The sequence below is a fragment of the Glycine max genome, chromosome 16, assembly GCF_000004515.6.
Source record: "Glycine max cultivar Williams 82 chromosome 16, Glycine_max_v4.0, whole genome shotgun sequence".
Classification (NCBI taxonomy): domain Eukaryota; kingdom Viridiplantae; phylum Streptophyta; class Magnoliopsida; order Fabales; family Fabaceae; genus Glycine; species Glycine max.
Genome location: NC_038252.2, coordinates 6,670,393 through 6,682,100, shown reverse-complemented (window position 1 = coordinate 6,682,100; position 11,708 = coordinate 6,670,393). Strand labels below are relative to the sequence as shown.

The 11,708-nt window shown below is 35.0% G+C and overlaps 1 protein-coding gene across 3 annotated transcripts; it reads right to left on the bottom strand.

Moving 5' to 3' along the window:
• Nucleotides 1-216: 216 nt before the first annotated feature.
• LOC100790673 (uncharacterized) lies at nt 217-11,289 on the bottom strand. Of its 3 annotated transcripts, XM_006599009.4 has the most exons (9): nt 10,934-11,289; nt 9,572-9,648; nt 9,089-9,441; nt 8,252-8,446; nt 6,556-6,615; nt 5,058-5,147; nt 4,472-4,530; nt 2,387-2,537; nt 217-683 (listed from the first exon to the last, which is right to left on the bottom strand). In XM_006599009.4, exons 3-9 carry the CDS (start codon nt 9,407-9,409, stop codon nt 600-602), a joined length of 960 nt encoding a protein of 319 aa, XP_006599072.1. In that variant the 5' UTR covers nt 9,410-9,441; nt 9,572-9,648; nt 10,934-11,289; the 3' UTR covers nt 217-599. The 3 variants fall into 3 exon arrangements, with proteins under 3 accessions (XP_006599072.1, XP_014624514.1, XP_014624516.1); XM_014769028.3 differs by lacking the exon at nt 6,556-6,615; XM_014769030.3 differs by lacking the exons at nt 5,058-5,147; nt 6,556-6,615.
• Nucleotides 11,290-11,708: the final 419 nt, after the last annotated feature.

Here is an 11,708-nt window from a genome sequence, read left to right as displayed (position 1 = left end):
TAGTTATTAACCTAGCTATCATCATATCTCAGCTAATCAATCAATGGACTTGGAAGCAAAGTATTAGCCTCGCTCATTAATATCAGAAAGATATTAACAAATCACAATGATGAAATGAACATCCACCGAGAGATTTTGAAGCTTATCACAATATAGATATGTTTTAATTAAGCATTTAGACAACAAATAAGAGCCAAAGGAAAAAGTAACCAGTAGTTAAAAAATTTGAAGAACTATCATTCTTCTCTTGAATATATCTCACGTCACGTTTTGCTATCAATACAAGATGCAATTCCGACTCATAACATATATCCTATCACAATCTGGGATGATACATATTTGGTGACTAACTTCTCAAGATATACATGTCAAGAGAAGAAAAGGAAAAAAAACTAAATGCTATACATTTCAGGTATAGGGCATTTAACTCAAGTCGATGAACTATAGTATCCCTGTTGTCGCAACAGAGGTAAGCGTTTTGAAAATCTGTATAATCTAAACTCTAAACTCTAAATTTTAGAGTTAGGAAGATCAGAAAAACCTGAGAGCTCTAATGAACTATCATTAAGGCTCAGAGGCTTTTTAAAGCATTTAGAAAACTAGGCCTCTTGACTACAAGAAAGACTTTTGGCTTTCTCAACAGCTTCAATATAATAATAGAGTCTCCAGAGTGTAGCATCATCCTGCAGAAAATCAACATGGTAAGCATCTTATCATGCTTTACAACCAATTAAATTGCAGATATTAAGAGAAATCTACCAAGGTCCAATATATTCAAAGATCCTTTGCAATGGATGAAATACCCATTACATGCACTAGAAGAAATAAATAAAAAAGTTTTTTCAAAGCTTAATCATAGAGGTGAAAACTAAAGAAAGTTCAAGTAAATTAGAGCCCAATCCAAAAATTATCTCATACAATATGAAGATAAATTAGCAAAACATAAAGATAATAATTTGAAGAGCACAATGAGCCCCAAACTTTGTACTAATCTGCAGTGTGAAGTTTATTTTGATGGATTACTTAGATTTTTTCGAGCTTTTGTCTTCCATCATTTGTCTTATCTTGTACCTTTAAAATTTCTCTTCCTTCTAGTTCTAGTAGTCTATACTCTAATGAAATGTCATTTTGGTTAAGTATTTGGATTTCTTGCTTAAGATTCTTAATTTCATTTTGTAAATCCTTTATAGTAATTTGCTCACTTTGAGTTTTGGGTCGAAGAATCAATTAGGACCCATTTTTCTAATTTCATGAATTTTCATACTTAACTTTTAGAACAAATTATACTCGCAACCCTTGAGCTTTTCTCAAATTATAGACAACACCACTCTTTTTTTATCTTCCTACATTAATCTCCTTTACATTTGAAAATATTATACTAACACCCCTCATATGTTACACTAACCCCCCTACAAGGGACTGTAATGGTTAAAAAATTAAAGAGTATTGTCTAATTACACAAAACCTCAAGGGTGGTTACTCTAATTTTTATGTGAAAAAGTTCAGATTTCTTTTTTGTAGTTTCCACTTGGAAAAATCCAAGTCTCACTCTGTTGTTAAAAAGCAACCATGGTGATGTCATGGTGGATTTCTCACAAGACACCATAAAATGGCAATGGCATGGCAAGATATGGCGGCCGCTTTTTGTGTTCTGGACATAGAAGAAGCAACGACCACGGTGGAATGAAAAGAGGCAAAGATGATGGAGCACAGATGAGCGGTGGAAATCTAATTCGAGAGAAAGAAGAAAAAATGGGTTTTGGGTGTTCTGACCTGACCCAAAGTTAAAAAACCCTATAATCCTGACCTAACTCATACCCCAAAAACATTAATAAAAATTAAAAAACTTACCACCCACCTAAAAACCCAACTCCGACGACCACCCACCAATGACTATCACCGACGATCTCTAGCACCCTCAACCTCCCTATTTTGCCTTGTTTCTTTGACTCAACTTATGTTCATGTGACCTCACCTTGTTTCTCTCTAGCTCAACCTTGCTCTTTTTTTATTTATTTGCCTCATGCCCTCAACCTCATCGTTCTTTTACCTTCAACCACTGCAATTTTACACATCCATCATGCTTTTATCATATGTTGCAACACCATCTGCCATATCTATATGGCGAATTTTTGGCTAGCCACCATAGTTTGCCATCCACTATCAATAACACTGATTCAGAGTTGAATTGGAATGAAATCTAAGTTTTTTGCTTTTGTGAGAGCTTCCCTCGATTCTAGGACAAAAAACTAATTCGATCATATTAAGGAAACTTGTGGCAATCAAACCTATAACTTATCACTCACCTTCAAGGCAATCTGTCATATTTCTGTGATATAATAATGCTAATTAATTAACATAGATATACACCCAATTAGAATATTACCTCTTTTTCCAAATCAACAAATATTTTGTCACAATTTTGTTCTTCTATTGGCCTATTTCGCCAAATTAACTCCACTACACGGTCAAGATTTCTTGCTGGTAGCTTCTGAATTAAACTTTGTAGCCTTTGTTTCTCAGCAAGGGTCATGGACCTGTAAATAGGAGTCAGAACGTATACTTTTTGTAAGAATATGTCTGATACATACTAAACTAGATGGAGAAAAAGAGTAACAATGTAGGCTAGAAGCTCTTTTCAGGTCCTCAACAAGATGCTTTCAACATTCAACTAGGCAAAGGCTAGCAGCAAAAGCAAACATGCATTTGGCTAGACTAGAGACACTAGAGAAGCACACTTTATGTTCATTTGTCATAAAATTTGTATTAAAAAAATCATGTTCAATTAATTTTATAAAAATATTTCACACCAGAGTAATATATAGAGTGATCATGCTTGTATGTAGACCATGTTTACAAAACATAAATTATAATTAAAAACTATTTTCCATCTTGTATTGCTTCATAAGAGTAGCATTTGAATCATAAATATAAAGTTTTACTACTTTATTTTCAACTTCAGCAATTTGTGGCATGCATGATCAACTTGAAAATATTTCACGACTATAATTAATTTGTTAAAATTCACACTTCACATTAAGTAATTCAATAATTGTTAAGAAAAGACATCGAGGGAACCATTCGTGTATGTGAATCACTCACCAAAAGATGTTACCTATAGAGGGAGTCATAATTAAGGATTTGCAAAATATGCCTAATTACTATAATTACATAAAAGCAATCCCCAAATATCCCTTTTAACTCTAAACCTCCCCTTCAAGCCAAAGCATAAAAATCATATGCACCCAGCTTGTTACATAAATAGCCAATCCAAGAACCTCTCAATTATGTGGTAAAGACATCTGCCAATTGATCATTTGAATTTACAAAGGTATTTGTAATGTCTCCAAACATCAATTCTTTAAGCCAAATAAATTCACAAGTGGAAGAAGCCATAGCTCTATGCTCAGCATCTGCACTTGATTTTACCACATGTTTCTTGCTCTTCCATGAGATAAAGATATCACCAATAAAAATACAATACCCAGAAGTAGATCTCTTATCAGTGGGAAAGCATGCCCAATCTATACATCAAAATATCCCAAAATGCAAGTATGACCCTTTGCCTCCATACAGTAAACCTTTTCCTAGAGCTCCCTTAACTTTGATATATTTTATAATACAAATAATGCATTTTTCAAATGGTCTCCTTGAAGAGGTCTACATGACTCAACCTCAAGACTTTGAAGCCAATGATACTTCTCTGACGTACATAGTGCACACTTCCCAAAGCAATTTATGGGATCAAATAAGCCCCTAAAGCTTGATTTGGGAGACTCAAGACTACCTTACAGGAGTTTGGGTTTAAAGACAGTAACTGTATAGCTGTTGGTGTATGTGGATGATATAATCATCACTGGCAGCTCCTCCTTACTAGTTCAGCACCTCATTACCAAGTTGGATTTTGTTTTCTCCCTTAAGCAACTTGGTATCCTTGATTATCTGTTAGGGATAGAAATTCACCCTTAGTCTAATGACACTCTCCTGTGACTTGAATAAAATATATCAAAGACTTACTATCGAAAGCCAGCATGAAAGAAGCCAAGCCTATCTCATCTCCTATGGTTTTAGGTTGCAAGCCTATCTCATCTACTACTTGGGACCTAATTTGTTTTCTTGAAGGTCTAGGAAGAAAACTGTTGTGGCCAAATCAAGCAGAGGCTGAACCCCATTGCATACCTTCTTTGGATTCAAACCTTATTTAATGATTTAGATTCAAATCCTAGTCACTATTACATTTAGGATCAATATTACGTTTTTTGAGTTTGATATACATAATTGGAGATTTCAAACCAACATTGGATTTTTTTTAAAGAGATATGGAATAAAAACCCACCAATGGCATAAAATTTATTGTCGTATTATATTAGTGCCAACTGATTTAAATCTGTGTAACAAAATATACAACAATAAAGCATGCAACAAGAAGCCATTATTCCTCTAATATCCACATAAAAGTATCACAAAATACCTGCACTTGAACATTATAGTATCAAGAAGCAACTCAAGTTGTTCTTCCATATACCCTAGCTAAGAGTCAACATTGAACACCAATTAGATAAACATATCATATCATAAAACAAAGGCTTCAGTATCATTACTTTCTAATAGAAATCATACATTAATTACTATGATTTTGATACTCACATATAAGACATTAAGGGGGTGTTTGGTAAGGGAAGTCTTTTAAGTTTCTCGGGAATCTTAGATTGGAAATATTAAGTTCCTATGTTTGGTACAACATTTCTAAAAATCACTTTTAGGAATCTAACATTTCCAGGAATTGTTTTTTTAATTTTCTTACTAATACTTTTCCATGGGAGAGGGTGGAAATCCAAGATTCCCATTAAGAGGAAAAGTTTTTAGTTCTCTCGTTCCTAGAAATATTTTAGACATACCAAACATATTTATGACATTTTCAGGAAACATTATTCCCAAGAAATATAATTCTCAGGAATCATGATTCCCAATGATGAAAAAAGAGTCCATATACCAAACACCCCCTAAAGATGATGATCATAGCTTTGAACACACAGGAAGAAGTTTGAGAAAATTACTGTTCCAGATAGATCATTGGCATATTCGGTCACCATCTCTGCAACCTCCACATTATCATTCTCTAGTAGGAACTGAATATCATCAGTAGTCTAAAACAAATGGATGAAAGTATGGAAGTTAGTTTGCCATTTTGAAGCACATTCTTGCGCATGTAACATTACATGCATTAGGTATACAAGCACACTTCTAAGCATGTGTTTGAATTATACTGTACACACCCATCTGGTGCTTTGAATTAAATCTTCCTTTCATCTTCTATGAATTTGATTAAGCATTTACTTACCACTACCTAGATCAATTTTTGAAAACATAGGCACCAATCAATTGATCAAGTATTTCTTCTGATAGAAGAATAGGTTAAATTTAAATGATTTTATTGATGACTACTGGCTAGGTTGTCCTCACACAATCTCCAAGAACCATCTTTCTTTGGAGCAAGGAAAGTTTGGCAAGCTCAAGCATTGGTCCATTCTTCTCGAAACCACATTCTTGAAGTTTCAAACTAATAATATAGGAGGCCCAAATGATTTAAACTATTGCTCAGACATTCATCTGGGACAAAGTTGTCGGGACTAGTGCACCTAGGACATAGACAGGGCCAATGCATCTGGGACAAAGACAATGGCCAACACATCTGGGACATAGACAAGGGCTAGGGCATCTAGGACATAGACGATGCCAACGCATCTAGGACAGAGCGAGGCAAATGCATCTGGGACAAAGTTGTCGAAACAAGTGCAACTGGGATAAAGACAATGGCCAGCACATCTGGGACATAGACAAAGGCCAGGGCATCTAGGACAAAAAGACAGGCCAATGCATCTAGGACTAAGCAAGGCCGGTGGAAGCCATAGTCAAGAAAGACAGGAACCAAAAACGCAAACACAGTACTTAAAAAGTGCAGAAAATAAGGCCTGAAAAACGAAAACAGTCCCGGAATGGCCCAAAAGCGACCGGGCTTTATGCGCCTCGGTCCGACGAGCCTATCGTTGAAGACGATGAGTGAAAAGATGGCCAGATGCGTTGCTACGCACCAAGAACAAGGGCATACCCCAAGGAGGTATTAATACAATCAGAATATTAATTTTGACTTTCAACAATAACATAATTATTATTTATTTTGTGGAAATTTTCCTTTTTTTTACTTTATAAATTTAGTATTTAATAAAATATTTTATTATTAGATTTTTTTATTTTTTTTGGAAGGCAGAAAATATATATATTTATTAATAAGAGAAGCTACAGTACCAGGGGTACTGATGATAACCATACAAAGGCAGCTGTGCTGCCAGCCTCCCAAACAGAAAACCAAAACCCTTCACAAAGCCCAACTACAAGGTATGAGGTATGTTATTGTGAAATTCAAATAAATAAATATATATATATATGTATATATATATATATATATAAACAAGCAGTCTTTTGGGGCTATTGGGATGTCAGAGTAGTGGATGGTTAGTGCAGCAACATACTTAAATTGCAGCCAGATGTCTATACCTTTTCCTTACTTAGGTATTCCGATTGGGGCAAACCCAAGAAGTAGTGCGATTTGGGATCCTATTATCAAAAAATGTGAGAGAAAATTAGCAAAGTGTAAACAAAAATACATTTCTTTTGGGAGAAGGGTGACTTTGATAAAGTCAGTCCTGAACTCCATCCCTATCTATTTTCTTTCAGGTTTCTTTTTCAGGATTCCGAAGAAGGTTGCAGACAAGCTGGTGAAGGTGCAGAGGAGGTTTCTGTGGTGTGGGGGGGAGTTGATGCAGAGCAGAAGAAGATTGCCTGGATTAGCTGGGGATCAGCTTGCCTATCAAAGGAGAAAGGGGGTCTGGGAATTAGGGAGTTGTCCAAATAGAGGAACCTGGATAAGAATAGAAGGAACGTGGCAAAATCTGTATGGTGGTGGCAAGATGGAGTGTGGGGTGTGGGTCAAAGGTGAGGTTTTGGGAGGATGGGTGGAAGGAAGACGGTGTTCCGTTGATGGACAAATACCCCCTAGACTTTATCTTATCTCGAACCAACAAAACAAACTTATCCAGCAAATGGGGACCTTATCAGATGCAGCATGGGAGTGGAACTTGCAGAGGAGGAGGTTTCTCTTGGAATCTGAAACAGTCATGAGTGCCAACTTTCTGGAGGATTTTGCAGGATCTCCCCATCGATCCTAATCATCAAGACAAGTGGGTTTGGAAAGGTGATGCATCAGGGAGATATACTGTAGGTTCTGCATATAAGTTGCTTGACTCAAACTCAAGAGATGAAAATCAAGATGGGGCATTTAGAGAACTGTGGAAATTAAAAATCTCAGCCAAAGCTTCTTTCTTTGCATGGAGATTATTAAGGGACAGATTGCCTACTAAGAACAACTTGTGCAGGAGGAACGTACAGATCAGTGATAACTTGTGCCCATTCTGCAGAGATAAGGAAGAAGAGGCAGCTCACTTGTTTTCAGCTGTCATTTGATCCTGCCGTTATGGTGGAAATCGATGTCTTGGGTAAAAATGGAGGGAGCTTTCCCACAGAACCCACGACAGCACTTCCTCTAGCATTCCTTCTGCAGGAATTCGGAAATTCGTCTGCAGCGATGGCAGATTTGGTGGATCTCCCTAACTTGGTGCACATGGTATCACAGAAATAGATTGGTCTTCTCAAATGACAGCTTCAACGCTAACAAACTGATGGAGGATGCCATATTTGTATGTTGGACATGGCTAACCAATCTCGAAAAAGGATTTGAAGTGCCTTTCCACCACTGATCAAGTAACATAAGGGAGGGATTTGTAAGAAGGGGGGTCTAGTGTCTTAGCTGATGGGCTAATCTATGATAACTATACAGTCAGTTATATGGTTCCTTAATTTGTGCTGTATAGTCTGTATTATGGAACCATATTCCTGCATTATAGAGTGTTGACTCGTATATATACTAGTACTACTTGTACTGCTTTTATTATAATATATAATATTATTTTTGCTGATAAAGAAAAACAAGCTATTCGTGAGTTATTAATATCAAACTTGTAAAACTTAGACTTAACTCATTTAAATAATCAAGCCTAATCTCAAGCTTAAATTTGTTTATTTAATTAAACAAATGAGCTTGATCAAACATTTAATGAGTTGAGTTTGAATAGCTCATGAATAGCTTAACTCATGTACACCCCTAATCAAATCAAATACTTGACAAAATGTATACCTTCCTACTGCATTGGGGATTGACATTAGTAGCTTGTTCAAGAAACCTGTCTGAAGATGAAGATGAGGACATCTTTAGCTTTTTACAAGGAACTTGCACTACATTGTCAGATGCAGTCGCTGTATCATTCAATGATTGTGATTTACTTTTTAGGTTTGCTTGCAAATGATATGCTGCAAAAACAGGGTCTACCACCTGCTTTAACATTTAAATAGTCAGTAACAGTCTAAAATACCATAAATAAATCCTCAAGACAGCAAGCATATCACGTACCAACTGAAGAAGGTAAACCACATGCATAAATTTTGAAATGGAAGCCATGAGAATAGATTTAATATAAATAATAAAACATTCACATTTAGAATTTCCTAAACTAAATCCGCAACCAGTATCATGTAATAATTTGATATTTGGAGGTGAAGGGGATAGGTGGCCTGGATGATAACCTTCAACACAATTGCATCCCAATCTCAAATACTGGGGTGCCAATTGAGCTATATCGCTTATTAATCAATATCATTTGATTTGCTTATAAAAAATCATAAGTTAAAAATCTTTTTAGAAAAATATCTGATGATATCAACAACAACAACAACATTTTTCTCTATTTCATTTCAACAAATCTTATAAAAAAAAAATCCTCTTAATAAATGAGCGAATGGGAAATAAAGCAAAAAAAAAAAAAGATTAATAGGAATATCATCATGATTGCCGAAGTGTACAAAAGTCAAGCCTGTAAGTTCTATTTGACTAATGAAGAAAGTAGTTACGGCTTTGAGCCAATGACAGCTCCAACATTGACTAATAACAAGAACAGGTTCAAGATGGTTAATGTACCTGATCAACTTCGGACGAAAGAGCAATGACACTCTGTCTGAGCAGTGATTTTAATCTGTCCTTTTTAAAGTCTGAAAGGCAAGCTCCAACAGCATTACTATACAACGGACCAGAACAATTATCACTCTGATTGACTAAATTCTTCTTTCTTCCCTCTTCATATTTGCTTTCAGGTAGCTCAGGTGTTTGGGTAGAAACAGGAAAAACATCCTCATCTTGTGACAATAAATTTACTACTTCAGAAGAGTAATAGCCAAAGTAATCAGGTCCTACTCTTTCATATTTATCAGATGCAACGAAACTTTTTGAGGCATTTGACATGGCAGAAAATGGAGAAGCACAGCAAGTATCAACTACATTAACCACAAAAAACTTGAAATTAATAGAAAAATATATAGATACTGGCCAATGAAATGAAAGGGCTTGAAAATGCTCATCCAATAAGAAACTAAACTAAATTTAGATAAGAGAACAGAGGTTTACATAATTGCTGCAAGAAAAATTCAGATTATTATGCTCTGGCACTTCTGCTCTGAGCATGTTCAGGAAGTCACCTCAATCTGGGGCAAACACCAAATCTTTTGTGTCAGTCTAATTAAAAAACTCAGAATGGCACTCTTTTTTTTTGTGAACATAATGACAATTATTTTACAAAAGCAGGGAATATAAAAAAATGTTGAGTATAAATAAAAAAAAAAGGCCCCCATATGGTGGCCTTCACATAATAAGAAAGCTAAATGATACCTACGATTTTTCCTTGTTCCCACCCCTTTTAGGTTGCAAGTTGGAATTCCAATCATAATAAACCTGATCTAATCTAGTAACCTCTAAGTAGACTTTTTCTAGTGATTTTCAATTGTTCATTTGCTCTAAGCTATTTCTACAAACAGACATGATGTAAAGCTCAATTAAGCCCAAGATCCAGTTCAGAGCTGCTATGCCTTTTGACTATTATTCCTTTTGACAGTAGAGGCCATAAATTGTTTTCCATTATTATTTTTTTCTGATGTTGTTTCTTCAATTGCTTCTGAAAAGCCACAAATGCTTTTAAGTTTTAACAAACAATTAGGTACATCGTTTTCAAAGCTGCTGCCTGCTGTCAGTGTTGAAGATATGAAATACAAAAGAAACCTTCAGCCTCCCTAAAATACAATCCTATTAGAATTTGAGAAATGAAAAAAATTAGAGAAAATCGTAAGAGAATTTTCAAATAAATTTGATGTTATTGATGAGAAAATACTGAATACATGTTGTAATTTGCAGATATACATTTACACAATTCTCCAACAGAGCTATCTGCTAGGATGTTATAACCTATCAAGCACGGACTCTAACACCGACACCGGACAAGACACTTTGACACAGAATGTCTAAAATATAGGACATGGGGACACCACATACACACACAAAGATGAGACTTTAATGAACTGAAATATGAGTAACATAGAACAAAATGTCTAAATTGATGATATATTCATCTTTTTAAACCAACTTTCTATGTTTTTGCAAGTGTCTAAGTTGTGTAAAGGCGTCACTTAAGCGTTCAAGCCAACAAAAAGTAATTTTGAAATTGAAAACCTAATAAGAAGTGTCCGGGTGTGTCAGTGTCGGAAACGTGTGCGATACAGCGACTCTTCGAACAAGAGGTGTCCGTGCTGATATTTATGATAAGAATGAGTAAGCAACTGCAAGTTACAATTATAGTGTAGTATGAAGAAATTTTTCTGCCTAAAAGCCTGTTAATGTTTTAGTGCATAACTGCAACCCTAGTATGCTGATAGGCAGAAAGGATGATCAGGCTTTTAGTAGAAAATCATAGTGTAGTAACCCTTTTAGGTATCATACCCTTCCGATTGGCATACTCGTTGTTGTCTTAGGATGTCGGTGACCGAACATTCCTCTCTTTGGTAGGACCATCTCTTATCTCAGCTCCAAGGCCACATCACAAATCGCCGATATAACCGCTTTGGATGTGTTTCTGAAGATCTTGGGAAAACAGTTAAACGACAATATCGGAAAAACCACCACTGGAATATCGGAGAAGCTTTGGGCACGAGGGGGGATAAGAAATGAATTGATTAAGCTAAGAAAACAGAACACACTTTGAATGCTTCTTGCTGGGTCTATGGAACCCTAGAGGAAACCTATGCCGGAACAGTATCTTAAAACCTCTTAATCTAGTGGTGGTAGCATATTGCAAAGCCCCTAATGTAAACTATTCGAGAATATTAAAAAAATTAAAAAAAAATCTTTTTTAATAAAAAACAAAGAAAAATATATAATAATTAATAATTCTACGATAATTACATTCTTTAAAACAGGTTAACTGCGAACATAAATTTAAATAACATTGGTGTCTTTAAAATATTAATTAACAAAAATTAATCTATCTAAAATATAAGTCTAATAAAAATATCAATTCAATTCCTTAAGTCTAAATATAATAAAAATAACTTCAATTTCCATTTTACAATTGATATTTTATTCTTCAACAATCTTATTATTAAATCAATATATATATATATATAGATGATTAAATTTGAGTTGTATAATCATATACGAAAGGTTAAGATTTAATATCAAAAAGTCACATTAATTTTTAAAAATATTACATGATTTT